This window comes from Rana temporaria, chromosome 3, assembly GCF_905171775.1.
Source record: "Rana temporaria chromosome 3, aRanTem1.1, whole genome shotgun sequence".
NCBI lineage: Eukaryota > Metazoa > Chordata > Amphibia > Anura > Ranidae > Rana > Rana temporaria.
Window position 1 is genome coordinate 74779353 of NC_053491.1, and position 23817 is coordinate 74803169.

General features: G+C 42.5%; 1 protein-coding gene across 2 annotated transcripts in view; it reads left to right on the forward strand.

Moving 5' to 3' along the window:
* Positions 1-23817, forward strand: part of MINDY2 (MINDY lysine 48 deubiquitinase 2) — a 149858-nt gene that overhangs the window by 3722 nt on the left and 122319 nt on the right. For both annotated transcript variants that reach the window (XM_040342766.1, XM_040342765.1), the window contains exons 2-3: positions 7777-7834; positions 23667-23731. In XM_040342766.1, coding sequence (XP_040198700.1) covers positions 7777-7834; positions 23667-23731 — 123 coding nt within the window. The remainder of the gene's footprint in view (positions 1-7776; positions 7835-23666; positions 23732-23817) is intronic.

Consider the following 23817-nt stretch of genomic DNA (forward strand, 5'->3'; position numbering starts at 1 on the left):
TGTTTTCATCAGACAAACCGATCATGTGTGGGCCCCATCGGTTTGTTTTCCATCAGTGAAAAAAAAAAAGAACATGTTTTACATTTTTCCTATGGATAAAAAACCAATAGAAAAAAACGATCGTCTGTGTGGAAATCCATCGGTCAAAAATCCACGCATGCTCAGAATCAAGTCGACGCATGCTTGGAAGCATTGAACTTAATCTTTCTCAGCACGCCGTTGTGTTGTACGTCACCGCGTTTTGTCACGGTCGGATTTTTGACTGATGGTGTGTAGGCAAGACTGATGAAAGTCGGCTTCATTGGATATCCGACGAAAAAATCCATCGGACTAGATTCCATCAGATATCCGATCGTGTGTACAAGGCTTTACTGTTCCAGGGGCAATGGTACCACAACACAGACAAAAATCAAAATGCCTTTTTTTTATTTATTTTTTTAAAAAGCACTGTCTATTGTATATCATTGCAGTTTTTAATAAAATAAATCTTCCACCTTTTTCATCCTTTGTTGCATCTCATTGCTGCTGATATCCTGCAGCCACTTAATAAACATAAATTAACTCCAGTTGAATGGTATTTCCTAGGATGCGTTTCTGAGGGTGACTAGAGATGCGCTCAGATGCGCTCAGATCTAAAACTTGCGTTCGTTTTTACTCCTGCCTTTTTATTTACGCAAGCTGTAAGGTGGGAATGACCCAGCCCACCGCTCATTGGAGTAAAAAGAGAGTGCAAGTTTGACTAGGAATGAGTTTGGAGGTGCCAAAAGATGGCTACAGCGCAGATCTCCATTTCTTGGAGGGCGTCCTCTCAGTACTGTGCACACATCAAGCATGCTTTGTTACCGCTGTGTCTTTTGGACACAGCTGATCACCGATCATGGCAAAGGGCCAATTAGTCGCCCTTGCCGTGTGATGAGCTGTGTCTAATCACAGCTGGTCACTTGTAAACAGACTTAGGCCGGGTTCACACTGGTGCGACAAATGCTCCGACATTGGGAGTTCATGTCGCATGACATGTGAAAATCAATGTTTCCCTATGGGAGCCGTCTTAACTGGTCCGACACATGTCGGTTCCGACTTTAAAAATGCTCCCTGCACTACTTTGGTCTGACTTTGGTCTGACTTTGATCCTACTTCAGCCCATTGAATATCATTGAAGTTGGATCAAAGCTCGTCCCCACCCCCCTTCCCGACCGGCTGGGCTGCGTGCTCGGAAAAGGGTCTGTTATGGATTTTAGGGGGGTCCCCACGCTGTTTTTGCAGCGTTGGGGTTCCCCTTAAAATCCATACCAGAACGAAGGATCTGGTTTGCTCTTAGAGGGGGGAACCTATGCTAGTTTTTATTTAAAATTTGGCGTGGAGTTACCCCTCAAGATTCATACCAAACACAGTGCCCGGTATTGGAGGGGATCCAAGTCGGATCCCCATTCATTGAACTCGTATGTGTCTCTGACTTCAAGTTGCAGGGCAAAGTCGGATCCAAAGTAGTATTAGTGTCGTGTCACACCAGTGTGAACCGGGCCTTACTGGTTATTGGCATTCCTTTCCTCACATGGTCTCTGTGTGAGGAAAGTAGAGCCGATAACCTGCAAGGCTGGCAGAGCACATTAGGTATATTGTTCACACTGATAAGCTGCACTGATTAGTGCCCTGATTATCAGTGCTGCCTCATCGGTGTCAGTGAAGAAGAAAAAATACTTATTTGCAAAATTTTATAACACAAACTAAGAATATTTTTATTTTTTTCAATTTTTTTGGGGGGGGCTTTTTTTTGTTAAGCAAAAAAATAAAATACCCAGTAGTGATTAAAGGGAAACTCCACTTTCATAGGAAAACTAAAAAAAAAATCATATGGCATATACAATTGTGACGCAAGTCCTATTGTAAATGAATGGTCTTAAAAATTACCTTACCTTTTCAATATGCAGCTCTGTCATTTTCTGTAAAATGCAATATGGCTACCTGGGGGGTTCTGTACATAGAATGTGTGCAGAAGGCCCCCCAGAAACATTTCCTGCTTGTGTGATTGGCTCACTGATTTTCTCAGAAGTCTACACTAAGATACAAGGCAGATTTTTGGCATCCCCTGCAGCACAAATGTCATTTTTGGTAAGATACTCCCAATAGGAAATCGCTTATAAAGTGATGCAGACCCGCAATTTTCCTCATTGGAGCCCTGCAGCCGCTTGATAATTATGAAACCACTTCCATTAGATAGACTCGGCATAGAGGAACAAACAGGGATTTCTTTAAAATAACAAAAAGTATGAATGTGCAACAAAATTAGTTCAAACTCTTGCAATGTACTCTCCGATCACCCAGAGTGGAATGTTTTTTGTTTTTCTTGACAAAAGTGGAGAAAGGGCTCTTTCACACGGAGCGGATCCGTATTGATCCGCCCCGTGTGTGTCCGTCGGCTCAGCGGGGATCATCCGTAAATCCCCGCTGAGCTGTCGGCGGACAGGGCGGTCCCCGCACACTGTGCAGAGACGCCCTGTCTTTCCTCCGCTCTCCCCTATGGGGAATCGGATGAATACGGACCGTGTGTCCGTATTCATCCAAACCGTTCCGCCAGACGGAAGAAAAATAGGGTTTTCTTCCGTCTGAAAAAGCGGATCTTTGCGGAGGCGGATCTTTACGGACGTTAGCGGATGCTTATCCGCTAACGTCCACAATCCCATAGGGATGCATTGTGAGTCCGTAAACGGACTTGTAAAAAACAGACAGTTCGTCCGCCCGTGTGAAAGGGCCCTAAGGCTACTACCAAAAGAAATCTATATATGTCTCATTTTTTTTTTAAATTGGGTACAGTGTTGACTGACCGCGCAATTGTCATTCAAAGTGTGACAGTGCCGAAATCTGAAAATTGGCCTGGACAGGAAGGGGGTGAACATGCCCAGTATTGAAGTGGTTAAAAGGCCACACAATGGGGTTGATTTGCTAAAGGCAAATCCAATGTGCACTACAAGTTAACTGGAAGTGCAGTCACTGTAGATCTGAGGGGTAGATCTGAAATGAGGGGAAGCTCTGCTGATTTCTATCATCCAATCATGTACAAACAAATAACATTTTTTTCCTTGCATGTCCCCCTTAGATCTACAGCGACTGCATTTCCAAGTGAACTTGCAGTGCACATTGAATTTGCCTTTAGTAAATAAACCCCATAGTCTTGAGTGAAGGCTTGTGTGACCATGTGAAAAGATAGGAACACAACTGGGAGACGGGGACAGAGTGTTTGTCACTCAATAACAGAAGTGTCTGAACAAGAACTTCCATAGCAGGATCACAAGGTGTCTTTTTGAAGAGAGCTACAAATTAAGCTTATATGAGGTTGTGCGATTTGGGTTTACATATACTTTAAATCTGAAGTCTTATACGCTTCTGTTAAAAATGCTATACTTTCTGCCGCTTGTTAGTGAGGTAACTACATGTGGAGAACTTCTAGTACTTGTTGCAGTATAAGGTCAATCATCTTTATGGTGAACATAAAAAGCAATATCTATGTGCACCATGGGCCTTGTATGAAAACTATTCATGAGAAAAATGTTCTTGTTCAATGCAACCAGTCGGCTTACAAATCTTTTCCTTATTACAGGAGAACAACAAGAACATTTTTTTTTTTTTTTTTTTTGCGTGAGGAGTTTTTTGCTAAGATGAATGTTCAATAAGCATGTGATCAATTTATATCTTGGGTACTTGCTGTATCCTAACCATAGTCCCTTTTTAGATGGAGATTAATCCATTGCTTCTAGGTTGTCCAATTTTTTTAAAGTCAGCAGCTGCTGACTTTTAAAATATGGACACTTACCTGTCCAGGGTGCCCCCGATGTCGGCACCCGAAGCCGATCTGTCCCTTGGCTCTCGGGTGCTGCCGCCACCATCTTCGGTAAGGGAATCAGGAAGTGGAGCCTTGCGGCTTCACTTTCTGGTTCCCTACTGTGCATGCACGATTTGAATGGTCCCTGCTGTCTTCTGGGACCTGTGTGTCTCCCAGAAGGCAGAGGAGGGGACAGAGGACATGGCTTAGATATCCACGGATACTACGGCTATCTATGCCCAGAAGTGGGAGCAAATACCTGCATTATACGTGTATCTGCTCCCCGTCCCCCTGAAAGGTGCCAAATGTGACACCGGAGAGGGGGAGGATTCCGTAAAGCGGAAGTTCCATTTTAGGATAGAACTCTGCTTTAAGTGTCCTTGAACCCACATTTTTTGGTGTCATTATTTGTAAAAGTATCGTCTCTGCCTCACTTCGTAACCTTTTATATTATAGTTATGTGAGATTGGGAAGATTAAACCGAAGTTCTTTTGAATGGCAAGAAGGCGGTGACGTCATCGACTACGACGAGCATGCGCTCGTCACATTCGATGCCGTCGCTGCCATCTTGCTACACCCTACACTGTCCTTGGAAGCTACCGCGCATGCATCAAAGTCATTTCGAGCATGCACCGGTTTCTATGGAGGCAGGTAAGTATACACACTCTCGCAGGGTTTGACAAATTTGCTTGGAATCTAGGAGCCAGCTAAAAAAGTTAGGAGCCAGAAAACGCACCCCGTCCCGACGAGCTTGCGCGCAGAAGCGAACACATACGTGAGCAGCGCTCGCATATATAAAAGGGTGTTCAAACCAAACATGTGAGGTATCGCCGCGATTGGTAGAGCGAGAGCAATAATTCTAGCCCTAGACCTCCTCTGTAACTCAAAACATGCAACCTGTAGATTTTTTTAAACGTCTTCTATGAAGATTTTAAAGGGTAAAAGTTTGTCGGCATTCCACGAGCGGACACAATTTTGAAGCGTGACATGTTGGGTATGAATTTACTCAGCGTAACATTATCTTTCATATTATTAAAAAAAATGGGGATAACTTTACTGTTGTCTTAGTTTTTAATTAAAAAAAAAGTGTAATTTTTTCCCAAAAAAGTGCGCTTGTAAGACCACTGCGCAAATACGGCGTGACAGAAAGTATTGCAACGATCACCATTTTATTCTCTAGGCTGTTAGGATAAAAAATATATATAATGTTTGGGGGTTCTAATTGCAGGGAAGAAGATGGCAGTGAAAATATTGAAAAATTACATTAGAATTGCTGTTTAAAGCGGAGGTTCACCCTAAAATTAACTTTTTTGGCTAACCTATCTGTAGCCTTAATAAAGGCTTGTAGCGTTGTCATTTTTTTTATGTGTACACTTACCTGTCTTCAGCCACACTTCCGGGTCTTCTTCCTTGCGAGGAGTGGGCGTGTCGCTCCTTTTCCCCGACGGGGAGCTCTGCATAGACGATTTACGTGCGCGTCATCGCCTTCCGAAAATATCCGACGGGGACTCGGCTCTTTACGGCACTATACGGCGCCCGCGCCTGCCGTGTAGAGCTGACTGCGCAGGCGCCGTAAAGTGCCGAGTCCCACTCGGATATTTTCGGAAGGCGATGACGCGCACGTCAATCATCTATGCAGAGCTTAGGAACGCCTACTCCCCGGGGTAGCGAGAAGTCGGGTGAAAACGACGGAAAAAGGTAAGTACAGACCGAAAAAAAAAATCCAGCATACTGTTGATGTCAGCAGTATGCTGGATATAACAGTCTACAGTTTTTTTTAGGGTGAACCCCCACTTTAACTTGTAATGCTTAACTTGTAATACCAATGGCCACCACCAGATGGCGCCAGCTCACACATCTGGTGGTAATAAATTGTAATACCAACGGCTCACCACCAGATGGTGCCAGCCATTTTTGCCCACCTTCCAAGCCAAGTCGCCAGGACGCGATTTCTAGTCGCCATGGCGACCTGGTGACCGGGATTTGTCGAGCCCTGCACTCTCTGGTTTCTCGGCAGGTAAACACTGCCGAGAATCACAACGAGGAAAATAGAGAGCAGGTTCTCTATTTTTCTCGTCGAGATTCTGGCCAGTTTTCTACACGAGAAACCATACACGCGCGTGGTTTTCTCGGCAGAAAGCTCTGCCAGCAGCTTTCTTGCCGAGAAATGTCCAGATAGTTAAAGGAGAAGTACAGCCAAAGGTCTATAATGAGCGATCGCGCGCCCCTATTGGCTGCTGGGAGAGATGACGTATAGCTATGTGATCTCGCCCAGCAGAGCCGACCTGCCGCCGTATAACTGCGGTGGCTGGTCGGCAAGCTGTTAAGTAGCATAAGTCTTGGCAAGGTACATTTTTGAATGAAGGTGGGTCTGGGGCTCTCGTAGTCTCATTTTACAAGTTATGTGCGCTTGAGAAAAATATGTTCATACTGTACATTAAATCCTAATAGCCGGTTCAAACAGGGGCTACCTGGGATCCGACTTCAGGTCGCCTCAAGTCGCGCTGCATGAAGAAATGAATGTAAGTAATTGGAGCCGTCTAAATGTACACTACTGCAGTCGCTCCGACTACTGCAGTCGTTCCTGTACTACTTCAATCTGACTTGTAGGCAACTTGTACCCATTGATTTCAATAGAAGTCGCCTCCAAGTCAGATCCCCGTTCACAGTGAGGCAACTTTACAGTAAGTCGACCCAGTGTGAACCTTTTCTAAGGTAAACTCCTCCCTCCCACAGGGGAACTCCACGCCAAATTTAAAATAAAAAACCGGCATGGATTCCCCCTCCAGGAGCATACCAGGCCCCTAGGTCTGGTATGGATTTCAAGGGGATCCCCCTACGCCGAAAAAACGGCCTGGGGGTCCCCCCCAAATTCATGCCAGACCCTTATCCGAGCACGCCGGCCGGTCAGGAAAGGGGTGGGGACGAGCGAGCGCCCCCCCCCCCCCCTGAACCGTACCAGGTGGCATGCCCTCAACATGGGTGGGTGCTTTGCGGCAGGGGGGTGCCCTGCGGCTTCCCCCCCCACCCCAACGCACCATGTCCCCATGTTGATGGGGACAAGGGGCTCTTCCCGACAACCCTGGCCGTTGGTTGTCAGGGTCTGTGGGCGGGGGCTTATCGGATCCTGGCCCCCCATCCTATGTGAATGAGTATGGGGGTACATCGTAACCCTAGCCATTCACCTGGTAGAAGAAAAATGTCAATAAAAAAAACACTACACAGGTTTTTAAAGTAGTTTATTAGGCAGCTCCGGGGGTCTTCTTTCGACTTCGGGGGTCTTCCGACTTCTCCCTTCTGCCGGGCACCACCGATGTCTTCTTTCAGCTCTCTTACCAGCAGGGGCCCGGTCTTCTCTCTTCCGACTTTGGGGGGGTCAAAGCACCCACCCCCCCCCATGTTGAGGGCGTACTGCCTGGTACGGTTCAGGAGGGAGGGGGGGGCCTCGCTCGTCCCCACCCCTTTCCTGACCGGTCGGTCTGCGTGCTCGGATAAGGGTCTGGTATGGATTTGGGGGGACCCTCACAACGTTTTTTCGGCGTGGGGTGGGGGGTTCCCCTTGAAATCCATACCAGACCTAAGGGCCTGGTATGCTCCTGGAGGGGGAACCCATGCCGTTTTTTATTTAAAATTTGGCATCGAGTTCCCCTTCCTGGAGGCGACTTCAAGTGGTGTTGTAAGTCACGTTGTGATGCATACTCAAGTCGTGTTCAAGTTCCCTCCCAAAGTCGCTCTGAAAGTCGCGTTGCCCCTGTGTGAACCGGCTCTAATGATAATTGTATAGGTTTCAAAACAAGCATTCTAATATCAGGATAGCAGCATGTCATATGCAGGAATAAAACTTATAACCTTGTATTCATTAATATGTTTATAAAAGTGAAAAGTAGGGATATTGCATTGCTGAAATAGATGCGTGTGTATATATAAATTGTATTTACATTTTATTTATTTTTTTACAGGTGAAATTACCCCCCATGATAGAAATGATCACTGTAGAACAACTTATGGAGTATCTGGGTAGGTAGAAGTTTTTTTTCTGCACTATTTACTACTTTAGCTGCTGTGATTTTAATAGACTTGAGTTCATTTATATCATACTGTATGTGTGTCTTTACAACCTATATTTTCTTTTTTTTTTTTTTTTTTTTTTTTTACTTCAGACTCCACCTCATAGAGTGTGCATTTACATGCTCATGTTCTGCGTACCGGCCCATTGCATCTCTATTTCGGTTTTGCATCATTAGTGTCTCTGTTTCTTATGTAAGTTGTTTTTGTTTTTCCTCTTATGTTTTTTTTTATTTTTTTTTTTTAAATATATATATATGTATTATTTTCTTGAATACATATTTAACTTCTTTTGCTAGACGTATACAAAAGTTTTTCCCTTAATACTTCACCCCCCTTACCCTTCCCTCCCCCCCCCCCCCCCCCCCCCCCCCCCCCCTCCTATCTCACCCAAAACAATCTCCTTATACCTCTACTTCTCTGATTTTTCTATGGTGGCCTTAAATATCTTCTCTTAACTTTTCCGCGTAACTCCATGATTTCTTAAAGGTTCTCCAATTTTCCCATTTCATATTTTGTAATATGTTGTTGCCCTCCATGTCCTCCTGCAGTTCCTCCATTTTATACGTTTCTTCAACCGCATCAATCCATTCCCAGATTGATGGGCATTCCACCTCTTGCCAGCCCCTTGGAATTAATCTTTTGGCAGCATTCAGTAGGTGTGGTACTAGCGATTTTTTATAACTTTTAATGCCTTCTTCCCCCCCGTGGAACAGGACAACCCAAGGGTCCATCTTTATCTTTTTCTTTGTAATCTCTTCAATGCAGGCCAATATTTTTTCCCAGTACCTCCTTATCTTAGGGCATCCCCACCACAGGTGCGCCATATTTCCTGGTGAACCGCAGCCCCTCCAGCACTCTCCAGTCTGTCCCTCTTTAAACTTTTTTAATTTGTCTGGTGTCATGTACCATCCGGCTATGCATTTAAAACACATCTCTGCTGTGCGGCTATCCACCGCGGAGGAGTGTGTCAGGGTCAGCATTTTCTCTATTGTGGTCCTATCCCGCAGTGTCCCTAGTTCCCTTTCCCATTTTTTAATGAATGGAGGTATGTTCTGCTCTTCCATCTTCAGTAACATCTTATATAGTCCCGAGATAGAACCTCTGGCATTTTTTGTAGAGCATATTTTTTCCAATTCCGATAACTGATCTCCCGACCTCAGTGGGTGTGGAAGGTCTTGGATAAAATGGTTTAGTTGCCGATATCTCCATTCATTAATTTCCAGGAAAAAGTTTTTTAATTTCAACTCCTGTAGTGTTAAAATGTGCCCTTCCTTCATTATATCCCTTAATTGTATAGTGTCCATTTTAATCCAATTTCCCCCCACTTGTGTTTTACCTGGTGCAAAATAATCGTTATTCTTTAGTGATATAAGGGGTGAATTGTACTCTTTCACAATTTTCTTATAAACCGTGTCCCAAACTTTAAGTGCATTTTTAGTTATCTCGTGTGCATTTTTATCTATTGTCCTAAATTGGGGAGGGTTCCAAATTATCTTATCTAACCTTGCCTGTGATAATTCATTTTCTACACTAACCCACCTTTTTTCTTTGCTAGCTCTGGCCCACTCCACCACTCTTGTTAATATCACCGCCTCATAGTATCTCTTGACATCGGGCACCGCTAATCCACCCTTTTTTTTTTGGTTGTTTTAGGGTCTGAAGTGCTATCCTGTGTTTCTTATTTCTCCATATATAATTCATTATTAATTTCCTAAGGGCCGAGAGCAATGTCCCGGGGAGGGCAATGAGGATCATCTGGAATTTATATAAAATTTTTGGTAGAATAACCATTTTGCAGTAATTAATTCGTCCTATCCATGATATTGCCCTGTTTTCCACCCTTTTTGTTTCTGTCTTAATTTCATTTAATAAAGGGATGAAATTTATCGTATACATCTCCCTAGTAGATTTTGCTAGCAGTATCCCTAGGTATTTAAGTTCTTTAACCCAAGCAAATTTGTACTTCGTTTTCAGGAGTTGCTCTTCTATCTTGCTTATGTTTATACTCATGATCTCCGTTTTTGTGATGTTTAATTTAAAGTTTGAAATTTCTCCGTATTCGCTACATAGGTTTAGAAGGTTTGGGATTGATGTTTTGGGTTCCATTAAATAGAAGAGGACGTTGTCTGCAAAAGCTGCAAGTTTATGTTCTTCCTCTCCTATTTTAACCCCTTTTATTTTTTGAGAGTTTCGGATCCTAGCCAGCAGGGGTTCCAATGCGAGCACGAACAGTAATGGCGATAGAGGGCACCCTTGCCTTGTACCGTTTCTCATTAAGAAGGTTTGAGAGAGACTTCCATTTATTTTTATTTTGGCCGTGGGGGACCTGTAGAGGGTGCCAATCCACTCCATCATCCTCTGTCCAAACCCCATTTCCTTCAGGGTGAGCAACATAAGTCCCCAGTCTACCCTGTCAAACGCTTTTTCTGCGTCTATCGACAGGAGTAGACCTGGGGACCCCGCCGCCTTCATTTTCCGGAGGATTAACAGTGTTCTAACCCCATTGTCTCTCCCCTCTCTTCCCTGGACAAAACCTGTCTGATCCGGGTACACCAATTTCGTCATTTCCTGTTTAACTCTCCCGGCCAATACCTTTGCAAACAGTTTTAAATCTGTATTAAGCAGAGATATCGGCCGGTATCCTGAACAATTTCCGATGTCCTTACCTTCCTTAGGGATAACGGTGATAGTTGCCTCTGATGCCTCTTTACTTAGTTCGTACTCCTTTCCAAGCCCATTAAAATACTGGCATAGCCTTGGCAGAAGTATCTCCTTAAATTTTTTGTAATACATTAATGTAAACCCGTCTGGCCCCGGACTTTTACCTGAGGCAGAACTTGATAATGCTAATTTAATTTCGTTTTCCGTTATTTGCCTGTCCATCCCCTCTGCGTCTATTTGACTGACTTTTGATAACCTTGCTTCTTCTAAAAATGCTGAGATTTTATTGTCTTTCTCCCCTTTTTGCCAGTTTTTTTGTTCTACTGAGTATAATTTTTCGTAATATAATCTAAATGTTTCAGCAATATCTTTTGTTGTATGCAAGACCTCTCCTTTTTCATTTTTAATTTTATCTATATAATTCCTTGATTTCTTTTTTTGTACCATCCGAGCCAGATGTTTGCTTGTTTTATTTCCCCACCTATATCTCTCCCTTGCCACCAAGTTAAAATTACCTTCTTGTTTCCCGGTCCATAAGTTCTTTAAGTTCGTTCCGCTTATTAACTAGGCCCAAATATATATCTCGTTGTTTACCATTTTTCTTATGTGTTGGTTCTAAATTGAAGATCTCATCTACTAATTTTTCCTTTTTACTGTTCATTTCTTTTTTCCTCCTTCGGAGATTAACACCCCTCTAATCACCGCCTTATGGGCATCCCATAATGTTGCTGCCGAAATTTCATCTGTCTTATTTATCTTAAAATATTCCTCTAATTCTTTTTTAACCCTCATTAAACTTTTCTCTTCTATTAGTAGTTTCTCATTTAGTCTCCAATTTAGATAGGTCCTTTGATTGCCTATAATATTTATGGATATGCTAATTGGGGCATGATCGGAAATCGTCATGGTCTCTATTTTTGTCTCGACCACCGCATCTAACATTCTATGCTCGATGAAAATGTGATCGATCCGGGAGTAGCTCTCATGTACATGAGAGTAAAATGTATAATCTCGTTTGCTTGGGTTAAAGATCCTCCATGTGTCTACTAATTGGCTTCTATGTAGACTACCCCCTCTCATACGGACCCAGAATGAAAAGGTAAATTAGGCATACTAAGAGAGTGATTAAACTATGCTATGCTATGCTGAAGGGAACTGAGAGGACCGGCTAGTAAGGTACTGATTGAACTTACTGGGAAGGGTGACATAAAAGGCACAGTGGAAAATTCAAAAAAAAAGAAAGTTATGATATGCTGTTGGCTGTAGGATATGTTAAACGCGACATTGCCCTTATTTGATGGATATATGGGGGAAATGATGATGTTTTACAATATATGGTCCAAAGCAAAATAATGTACACTAAAATGTGAACAGGAGGATACATAGAGGAGACACATAGAGGAGAGGTGAAAACAAGGAGATAATCAACTGCCTGCCCCAGATGGCCTCGAGTGAACCTGAATAAACAGCATGGACAAGGACTCACTAATTGACCACTAATTAATCGACTAACTAACCAACTAACTAATGAACTAACTAACGGAAGGGGAATATTTATACTTCAAGTGGGAAAGACTGGAAAATGGTATAGGCAAATCTATACAAATATATATACTTCGGTTCTTTGTCTTGGTTTATCACCCCCCCCTCCCTTTTCCCTCTCTTTCCTCTTTGGAGACCAGGGCCATTAACACACTGCCTAAAAGGGGGGTTTATACCCCGATTTCTCTGGGACTGTGGCTGCTGATTGAAGGATTCTTCCTTTTTCTTTTTTTCTCTTCACCCTATAGTAGGGAACTGCAGGATTTGCTGGAGGTTCTCTGACTTGGGTCTTCTTTACATGCCCCCGGGGAGCTCTTTTTCTAGCTCCCTGGTGTAGAAAAGAGAAAGAGAGGGTATAATTAAAAAGGAAAGGGAAAAGGAAAGGAGAAGCAGGGGGAAGGAAAGGAGAGAGGAAGAGACAGGAGGACTGAAGGGGAAGAAAACCGATAGCTATTCGGCCCCCCCTCTTGGTCACCCCAATTGTGAATGGTAAATAGGCGAGCCCCATTGGATCATACCTCTGCACCTCTGCACATGCAGACCCTGCCCGTACAGAACTCGATCAGGTAGTAATTAAAACCGCCTATAAATATAGGAACAGACGAAACGTTTTGTGAAAGGGAGGGAAACAACGCTCTCCCTTTTTTAAAATAAAGGGAAAAAGGAGGAGAAATAAACCCTCAGGATATCCTGCGGCTGTGCGGTACAGGATCAGACAGGCAATTTTAGAAACCCCTGAGAAATACAGATCAGACATATTGACACCCCGGCCAAGTCGACTCCGGTGTCAGTTTGTTGGAAAGAAGGGGTCAAACTGGGGAAGAGAATCAGGAGGAGGGGGATCAATATGAGCAGAATGACAAGTAGATCGACAAAGGGGGGTCCCCCTACCACCCCAAGCAATATAACTGCGACAAGCTCAATAAGACCTTTCATGACCAGAGGAGAGAGCCCACGAGCTATCGGAGCTCAGACAACGACTAAGCAACAACCAGCAAATAAGGCAAAGAAAGCTGAAGATAAGAGACCCCAGAAGTAAGACCCCAGAGAAACATCTATGGAATTAAGAGAGGAGGGACCCCTAGGAAGTAGATTGGAAAGCAGCAGGGCAGATGAACAGAGTCCAGACGCACAGTCCCCCTCTAAGAGCGAAATGGCAGAGATGCTGTTAAAATTAGAAAATGCGATAAAGGGGGAAATACAGAACCTGAGAACCGATGTAGGCCACATGTTATCTAGAATAGAATCAGCTGAGGAACAATTGGAGAAACAAGAACAAGAATCGAACCTCTTAAAAGAACAGATTGATCGGATCCAACTACAGCAGAGACACATTCTCTATAAACTAGAAGATCAGGAAAATAGAAACCGGAGACAAAACTTAAGGATAAGATCTATACCAGAGAGGAGGGGTGAGGACTTAAGGACAATAACTCAGACGATATTCAACCCATTATTGGAAAGAACAGCAGACAACCCAATCAGGATCGAAAGGGTCCACCGGGTAGGAAACCCGAAAAGAGGAGCTGCCGATCGAATAAGAGATGTTATAATAAGGTTTCAATTTTATGAAGATAAAGAAGCAATTTGGAAGAGATTGAGAGGACATCCCCCGATGGCATTTGAAGGAACAGAGCTCCAGATATTTACGGATGTAGCCCCAGAAACTTTGGCTAGGAGATGGTTGTTAAAACCACTCTTAAAACAAATGATAGATCTGAACATCAAATATAACTGGGGATTCCCTTCTTGTTTAATCGGGACAAAAGAGGGGAGATCTGCGACACTGAGATTCCCCGAGGAGTTAGAAGATTTTTGTAGGAAATTGGATATGCAGGTGCCCGACCTTCCGGGCTGGGAGTAGGGGAGGGGGTGGAGACGGGGGGGGACTCCCCCCCCCCCCCCCCCCCCCCCTCTTCTCTCTCTGTTTCTCTGCTCGTTTATGCGATGTGCTCTGTCTCCCGGGGGGCACCTTGGGAGGCTCTCTTTTCTCCTTTTTTTCTTTTTTTTTTTTTCTCTCTTTCTCTCTTCTCTTGTGTACCATTATCTTTTGGGATCCGTGAGGATCCCCCTGGAGACAGAGAGGGGAGGGTCCAACCTCCCCCCGCCCCTCCTGGTGAAAGAACAGGAGGGGTGGGGGAAATTCCCAACCTCACCCAGAGCGAAACTGAACCAAGACATGGAAGATGGTTCAGTGGTCTTTAATAGGCCAATAGGGAGGGGGGGAGGAGGGTGGGGGGAGGGTGGAAGGAAGGGGGGGAGGAGGGGGAGAAGGGAGGGAGGGAGGAAGATACCCTATCTCACCAAAACAATCGGAAGAAAGAGTAACCAACAACCAAGATGCCGGTAATTAAATGCCTATCTTATAACGTAAAAGGCCTCAATAGTCCATCAAAGAGACATAAGGTACTAAAGGAACTAAAGAGGTATAGGTCAGATGTAGTCTTCCTACAAGAAACCCATCTTACATTAGGATCAAACATAAAGCTATACTCCCCTGACTTCCCCATATGGTACTATGGTGACACCATTACTAAAAGGGCCAGAGGGGTAGCAATCGGGATAGCTAAGGGGATTAGGTTTGTGTTAACAGACCGATTGACAGACCCAGAAGGGAGATTCCTCTTTTTAAGGGGAAAACTAGAGGAGGAGGAATATACTCTTGTAAACATATATGCACCGAATACCTCCCCGATGAAATACCTCCTGGGAATCCTGGGGAAATTAAAAGACTTTAGAAGGGGAAAGATAATATTGGGAGGAGATTTAAACTTCTGTATGGACACAAAGGCCGATTAAAACACACCAGACATTAGAAACTCAAGAAAGGCAATTAAGAAAACAACCTATATTTTCAATATTGTATATATCCCATATTGTACACACACCCTATAATTACAGGCATCATATATTATATACCGTATTTGTCTGCACAATCTATGCAATAATCATATACCATATATTTGCCAATACACCATGTAGGGTCTATTTTATGTATGTGTAATGCAACAGCTGATAAGCAAATCTTGCTAGTTCTTGTATTTTTTTTGTTGTTGTTTAGTTGTTGGGGGAATCTTGTTGGATTTAAAAAAAAACATGATAGGCACATCTTGTCATTGGAATCGATCTATTATGTTGAATTCTGAATCTTCTTTGAAAATGATCTGTAAATAGGGCAAATCAGAATAAATCAAGTTATCAGGAGACACATCTGGGAATTGCAGAAGATGTGGTAGGCAGTCATGTACTCACGGGTTCCTAAGGGAGCGGAGTCTCATCAGTCCAGATCCACTCAATCTGCAGCCCTCCATTTCAACGAGGCAATCGCAGTCTCACAAGTGGGTTGCAGCTCCGTGGCGTCTTCCAGCCAACCCGATCCGCCTCCTGTCTGGATTGGCAGGGAGGAGAAGCCAGAAGACCATAGCAAACATTGCTAGTGTCACAAGTGGGTGGTCACTGCGCCCCGAGCCAACCTTTTTCAAGCCAATTAAAGCCTCAGGCTCTAATCATGTGGCTTGAAAAAAAACCTCATGGAAACCTATGAGTCCCACGCCCTGCATGCTTTCCCACATGCAAACTAGGGGGCGGTGCCCCTGCGCTCCTTATGGACCTGCCACTTCTGCTGAGAGGACTGACTGAGTCGGTCAGATGCTGGTTTTCATGCATGCACGGCCGGCTTCTGTCAGACAGACCAAAATACACACGGGCCTAATGTTGGCTGTTTTTTTTTTTACCGCCCATGTGTCCCAACATTTGGCCGCCCGTGTGTACTAGGCTTTATGCAACTACTCCTGTCATTGAAGTTGCTGGTTGGTGCTCAAATCAAAGAACACTGAGGGAGGTCCTGCCAGCAACAGCCCAAAAACATTTCACCACATCTAGAAGTCCTATATGAACCATAATAATGTAGGTGGTTCCTTTCCCCCAATATACAATTCTAAGTATACTATCTGACTCCCTACGATCCTTTAAAATATATAATGCCACTCACAAATTGTACTGGGTCAATCCTCCAATGGCAGGGATCAAACCACAACCTACTCCCAGCTTCTCCGCATCACCAGCAGCTCCACAAACAGGTTTGTGCCACAAGCCTTGGTTATACTATAATGAACACACTTTGCCTGTTACTTTTCTATCCAAGCCTTTCTCTAATGTTGGCCATATGCAAGTGGAAAAACATGTTTTTGAAAAATGAAAACAGGGTCATGAAAGCAAACGATGTTACCGTCATGCAATGACCTAATTTCGAACAATAAATCGTTCCATGGACATAAATACATTTTTTTTCTCTTTTTTGTTTTTGGGTCACATATCCACAGTACCAACAGCTAATTTTTTGAAGGGGTGAGAAACGCATTAACCTTTCAATTTACTGTCTATTCGGCAGAAACTTTCCATACTTTTCCTTTTTGATTTTTTGATTTATTTTTGGCTCAAAAACTCCACAACCAGTTTTTGATTTGTGTCCATTAACTGGGGGGCAGCTACTTCACCAAAGTGAAGATAAAAAAGCTATACTGATTAGTATAGACAACACCGCGCTACTAGACAAACCATATAAATTGCAGCCAACACCACAGAATAGATCAATCCTGCAAAAAACAAGCATATATAACATAAAGTGTAGCGCTAAATATAGGTGATTTAAGAGATTGGATATGTTGATAAATATCCAATCATAGAAAACTGTGGAAGCGAAACATAAGACATCCACAGATAGGGATAAAACTGTAAAAAAAGTCTCTACTAAATAAATATAAGAAAACAGTTCATAATTGGTAGTTGTGCAAAAATTGAAGTGGCTTAATCTTCACAGATGAGAGATGAAAAAATCCAGCACCGAAGTGAATGGAGGCTTACCGGAACAGTGGACCCAGAATAGGCTTATACCTAGTGGGTCCTTAAACACTTGTAATTGATGGTACCAGCATAGAGATGAAGTCCAATGCAGGATCAGGAATGGGACAACATGGAATCAACTTGAGATGTATTGTAAACTCGGATCCATAAGGAGGTTCAGACACTCAATTCAATAAAAGGAAGGAGAAAAAAGGCAAAAATGCACATAGTGTAAATCCGTTTTCAAAAAATTTACTTGGCAGCAAAGTTTAAAAGTTACACTCACATTTTCATCACTTGTATCAGGCATATAGCAATAGGCAGTAATGTCAGCAGGTTCCCGACGCGTTTCGATCTAATCGATCATCATCTGGATCGATTAGATCGAAACGCGTCGGGAACCTGCTGACATTACTGCCTATTGTTATATGCCTGATACAAGTGATGAAAATGTGAGTGTAACTTTTAAACTTTGCTGCCAAGTAAATTTTTTGAAAACGGATTTACACTATGTGCATTTTTGCCTTTTTTCTCCTTCCTTTTATTGAATTGAGTGTCTGAACCTCCTTATGGATCCGAGTTTACAATACATCTCAAGTTGATTCCATGTTGTCCCATTCCTGATCCTGCATTGGACTTCATCTCTATGCTGGTACCATCAATTACAAGTGTTTATGACCCACTAGGTATAAGCCTATTTTGGGTCCACTGTTTCCGGTAAGCCTCCATTCACTTCGGTGCTGGATTTTTTCATCTCTTATCTGTGAAGATTAAGCCACTTCAATTTTTGCACAACTACCAATTATGAACTGTTTTCTTATATTTATTTAGTAGAGACTTTTTTTACAGTTTTATCCCTATCTGTGGATGTCTTATCATGTTTCACTTCCACGGTTTTCTATGATTGGATATTTATCAACATATCCAATCTCTTAAATCACCTATATTTAGTGCTACACTTTAGTGTCACTTTGGTGAAGTATATATAACATAAACAATTTCCTTATTTTCCCAAAATTAATTTAAGTATACACAATCACTGCTTAATGGCCTTATAATTTAGTTTTCATGAAATCCATTTTTTCTGTGTTTTTCTGCCTCTTTATAATGTACAACATGAGCTCCCAAATCTCCTTTTTTTTCCCGCTTACTTCTGTTTGGAATGAACAGTGTGCGTTGGTTGTGGTCATGTGCACTGCTTTATGCACACATCCCATTGTCTGCAGTCCATCTCTGGACAAAGCCAGAGAGAAAGTGGCTACCTTCCTACATACAGTGGGACCTTGAACAAAAGTAACCATCCTCTAACAGAAAGTCAGATCACGGCAACAATGAAAAGAGATTTGGAGGGGGTTGAGAGCCAATAGAATGTACCTTTTGAGTTAACAATACACGAATAAAAAAAGAAATGATTAAAACCAGAGTTTAGTGTTACTTTGCTCATTTACCGCTAGGCGGCAGGAAAAGCAGTTTTACTTGCCCAATCCTCCACTCCCCAACTTATGGTTCTCCCCTATAAGCTATCCGTGGACTGTACCTAGGCAACCTTATATGTCCACTTTTGATATATTGACATCCACCAGAGCATGGGGAGAAAGAGGCTGTGGGACCCATTCTTAAAGCTCAGCGGGGCCTTTCAGTCAACTTCCTGTATGTCTGGTATATTCCTATACAAGTAGTCCTGATTTCTTGGATAGTAGGGTGTTTATCTACAATGACCAGCGAGAGAAATAGGCTTGCATTGTCTAATCGCCCGCCAAGTAAGGAACAGATCCTACATTTGTTGCCCTCATGTACATACTGTATTTAATTACAAACTATACAAAATGCTAATTTCTCTTATCGTCCATGGACAGACACAGCTCCTTTTAAATTTTGACAAGTGGGTTATGTTCCCTGTTTACAGGAGAGGACAAGGCAGAAACATGTTAGATAATTTACATACATATTACATTAACAGAGTTGAACAGCCCTGCCCAGGGGGCGGTCCCTTCAGACATAACCCTCCTCATTGCAGCATGCAGCCTCAGTTTCGTTCTGCCTAGCAAAGGAGAAGGATGTATGGCTCCCTTTGGGCCCAGCGCCATGAGGAGAAATGTTATTTTACTTTTTCTTGCAGAATCTTCTTTCAACTGTCGGCTGAGAGACAGGCTGGATAATATAGATCCTTGTAGTCTTCTCAGTCCGACCAGCGAGCGTGGGCACACCTTTGCAAAGAGGCTGCGTCTGCCACGCCATACCCCATGGCTCCTGGGGTGGCCGGTGAGCTTTGCTCCGAGGTCCACATATGACTGGGCTGTGGTGTTGTCTCACTCACAGTGGACCGGGCCGACAGCTACCTCAATTGCGGTTGTAGTTCTGTCAGGAATGCGTCAGCGAGTTCTCGCTCGGACGGGTAAGTACAGTACCTCCCGCTTCGGTGGATTGGATTGACTCTTCTCCTCCCTTCCCTGCTCCTTTCCCTCTGCTGCATTGCTAAAGCTGCTGTCCGGGGGGGGCCTTCCTGAGGGGGCTTTGTTATCTGGTGTTTTACCAGGTGCTTCAGATTGTTGCTGGAGATGCCGGGAGGGACAGGGGACACTATTTCACATTTTTTGGTCTTGTCCAAAACCAAAACAGTATTGGTTGGAAGTGAAAAAGATTAAGTATTTGCACATTACCGCCGGTGTGCAATACCAACGTGTGTGTCATTTTGTAATTGTTTTCCTGAATACGTTTGCATTCAGAGGACTTTAAGGCAAGATGTATGATGTTCCCGTGTTAATCAAGTGTAAAGGTCCTATCATGGTCCCTCCCATTTTTTTAAGGCCAGGCATAATAAAGTCCTCTGGGGGGAGAGATTAATAGTGAATACATCTGAGAGAGGATGAGGCAAACTAGGCCATTGTGTGCCCAAAGAGATTCGAACATTGTCAGCTGATGACTTAAGTTCGCAGGGGGTCCTGAGGTTTAAAGAAAATGATGAAGCTGTAAAGCAAACCAAAAGTCCAACCTAAATCGTCCGTCCGGCTGCGTCAATGTGGAGATCGAGGGCCATCGTTCCGTGGTCAGAAAGTGAGAGACTTGGAAGCATCCTCTCTCTGAGAGACCACGGAACAGGCGCCATGCCTGGGGGAGGGAAGCCCGGGTTCCTCAAAATGGGAACAAGCGAGGATTGAGAGGAGGAAAGCACTGGATTCCGGCAGATCAAGGAACTTATGTATCTTTTTTACATTTAGCAGCAAATACAATTTTGAGAGGAAGACAATAGTATAAACTGTAATGTTTTTGTCTTGAAAGATGTACTTTAATTGTAATTATTTTTTACTCTAATAGAAACCATTTGGTTTAATTTGCTTAATACATTATATACATATAGTACACTACGTATCAATAGAGGAAAACTAAACATACGAGTGTGTCCACTGCTAACTAGAAGTGTATTTTTTCTTTATTTTTTTTACATAATCTTTACTTGGCGCTGTGTGGTTGTCTTGGTTTGCTCAGAGCCGTAATTTAATTTCTATTTGTAGACTGTTGATTACTGACATGAACAAAAACCTTTTAATTTGGTTTAGCGATATTCTTAATTTGCTTTGGCGTGACCCAACTTGTAGCACCACAAAGTGAGCTGGCAGCTATCTGATCACCGATTTTACTTTTGACAGTTGTGTGGCACTTTCACAGGGGTGTTTACATTATCAATATACTGTATGGTGCCATATTAAAATCTAGCTTTGGTACAAAGGAATATTAACAAATAGAAGAGAATTTGTTGGGACAATTTCATTGTAACTCAATGCGTGGAGCATATAAAGTAGATTAGGTTTTAGCTGATTATTAATAACCCCTTTTATTGTAGCTTTTTGGTTAGATGTCATAACTTAAAATGCATTTTTCTACACATTAATTATTTTAAGAATAATCTTAGGTTTGTTATATTAAATGCTTCTCTGTAGTCTACTCGAATTTTACTGTTTGACTGAGTTTCCTATGTAACTGACCACTTTGTAATATTCTTGTAAAGGCAGCTGCTGGTGGTAATTTCCTATTGAGGTAACCAAGCCCAGAGAAATGCATCTCCCAAGAGCTCTTTCCTTGTACAGTAAACAGGCATATTCTTTGAAACCATGCCATTTTTTTTTTTTTTTTTACTGCAAAAGAAACTAATGTTTGTTTATGGAGTAGGATGGAGGAGGCTTGGAGATAGGTGGAGTTCTGTAGAGTCTGGAGCGGCCAAAGCTTCCTGGGACTTAACCTCCCTGGCGGTATGATTCTTTCAGAAAAAACATGCTGAAAGCGGTACCATTATTTGCAAGGAAATTTGGCGTTTTATATTGTAGGTCTGTCATTTTTAGAAATAACTCACTTAAATCTGACCAAACAAGCTTCTAATAGGCATCCCGGGTATGACATTTTTTTTAAAACAAAATTATAAATTATAATATAATAAATAATTATAAATAATTATAACAAATAATAATATAATGTAATCAAATCAAAATCACTGAAATTTGCTCAGTTGCAGAATTGTTGCTGTCATTATTTTTATTTTTTTATGACGAATTTCCCCACAAATTGCTATCGCACAATTCTGCAAGTGATTATAATTTATTATCGCTGTTTTTTAGCTGATCTAAAACTATTTTTGACATAAAGGGACACTTTTGGTTGCTATGGACAATCTACAGTTTGCAGGGAGAAAGAAACGTTTTTATTATATAAAATGACATGCATGACACAGGACAGACCACTAGGGACAAGGGGGGTGTGTTTTTTTTACATACAGTACTGTAATCTATAAGATTACAGTATACTGTATGTATAGTGTTTGTTTACTTTTTTGAATTTGGCGCCGTTCTCCGTCCCCGTGCGTCGTAACGTCGCAGGGAACGGAGATCAGCGTCACACGGAGGCACTGTGTGAATCGAGCGAGGTCCTGCTCGCTCACACAGCGCGGTGGCATCGCTGGATCCAGGGACAAGGTAAGTAAAACTCCCTGTACATCCAGCGAGGCGAGCCCGAGTCTGACTCGGGGTTACCGATCCTAGCCCAAAAATCTCACCCCGAGTCAGACTCGGGAACACCGCCCAGGAGGTTAAAGTGTTTGTAACCCAAAAAAATTAAATGGAGATCCTGTGGGAATGTTTCAGGATAAACGGCAGAGATGGTGGGCGATAAATCATTTACTGGCCCCTTCTTTTTTTGAATTAACAAGTGAGTGATCGGTACCACTTGATCACTTGCTGTGTTCAGTCATAACAGAACAATAATAAACTATTTACTATGCTTAATTTTGTGAATTAACAGGAAGCGGCAAAGTGCAGAGCACTTCCCATTCATTCACTATCCAGTGCAGCTGAGACTGCAGAGAGTCTCTGCTCTGTCACTTTCTCTGTCTGTCTCAAAAGTGAGACATCAGGGCTCTGTTTAGGCCCCTGATATTTCACCAAATCCCCCGAACTTTGGTGAAGTTTTTTGGGTCCTAAAATAAAATGTAATAAAAATGATAAAATAACATTGTAAATAAATAATAAAAAAGAAATTGGTAAAAAATAAAATGATAAAAATAATTAACTAATGACACAATCCACGGCTATTCTTACACCAACCTCTTCCCTACTGACAACATCCACAGCCCTACTGACACTATCCACAAATTGCTTACTGACGCTGTCCACACATCGTCCGCTGCCCTGCTGATACTGTCCACTGCTCTGACTGGCACGGTCCACATTTAAGGTAGTGTAGCTTTATATTTTTACAGTGACATTTGTTTTATTATATTTTTCTACATTTTTCTTACTGTCACGATTTAGCCTAAACGTTTCCTGCCTGTGTAATTCTTTATAATTCTTCTGACTCCTTTTATATGTGTTGTTTGGCTTCTGTGCTCACCTATGGGCATTGCCTGCTATTCTGTGGGTTTGTTTCCTTCCATCGTTTCCTGCCCCACCTCCCAGTTTGCTTCCCTATATCACACATACTCAATGCTTTGCCTGAGCAACTTCCTAGTTCTCTGAGCTCCTGCCTACTATTACGTGTATTCTGACTTCCCGTGTACTGACTCCGTCTGTGCTTGCCTGCCGTCTACCCTGACCTCGACTTGTTTGACTTGAGTGGTCTCTGCATCCTCAGCTGGGTTTACTTGGGTGTACCTGGTTTTAGCTTGCTGCAAGTCCATCCCCACCATCAGAGGCCCTGGTAAAGAAACAGGCTGTGGCTTAGACTCCGCACCCTGGAGAACGCAGAGTTGGCGATCTAAAATTTCTAACTTTCACAGACACCTGACACTTACTGTTTAGTTAGGCCTTGCTAGTTAAAGTGGTTTTAAAGGCGCAAAGTTTTTTTTACCTTAATGCATTAAATTCCGAGAGAAAGCCTGCTCTAGTGTCCCTATAGCCTGCTGGTAAAAAGTGTCTTCTACGCATACCTTTTGATGGTGAACACTTATTTGAGAAATTCCTAGATAAACTGAAAACGATATTCAGCCTGTGTGTATGCAGCCTTGGTTGTATGCTGGAGCTTAGATAGATTTTCTTTTGTGTTCTGAAATGTGAAAAGGCTGAAAATGTCATTGCTAAATCGATAAATGAAGGTTTGCCATATATTAGTTACTGACAAAACTATTGATTATAGTTTCACAAGAATTTTTTTTTTTTCTTCTTCCCTAGAAAACAAAAAATGACTGTACATGTGTATTTTATTATACCTTTTAGAATGAAATTGTTTCAATTGGTTGTCACTTTTCTTTTAGGAGATTATATTTTAGAGGCAAAACCTAAAGAGATTTCTGAAATTCAGCGTCTGAACTATGAGCAGGTAAAGACATGTGTATATATTTTTTTTATTTATTATAAAATTATGTATTTTTTCTTTTAACACATAAAGTGATTGTGTTTTTACTC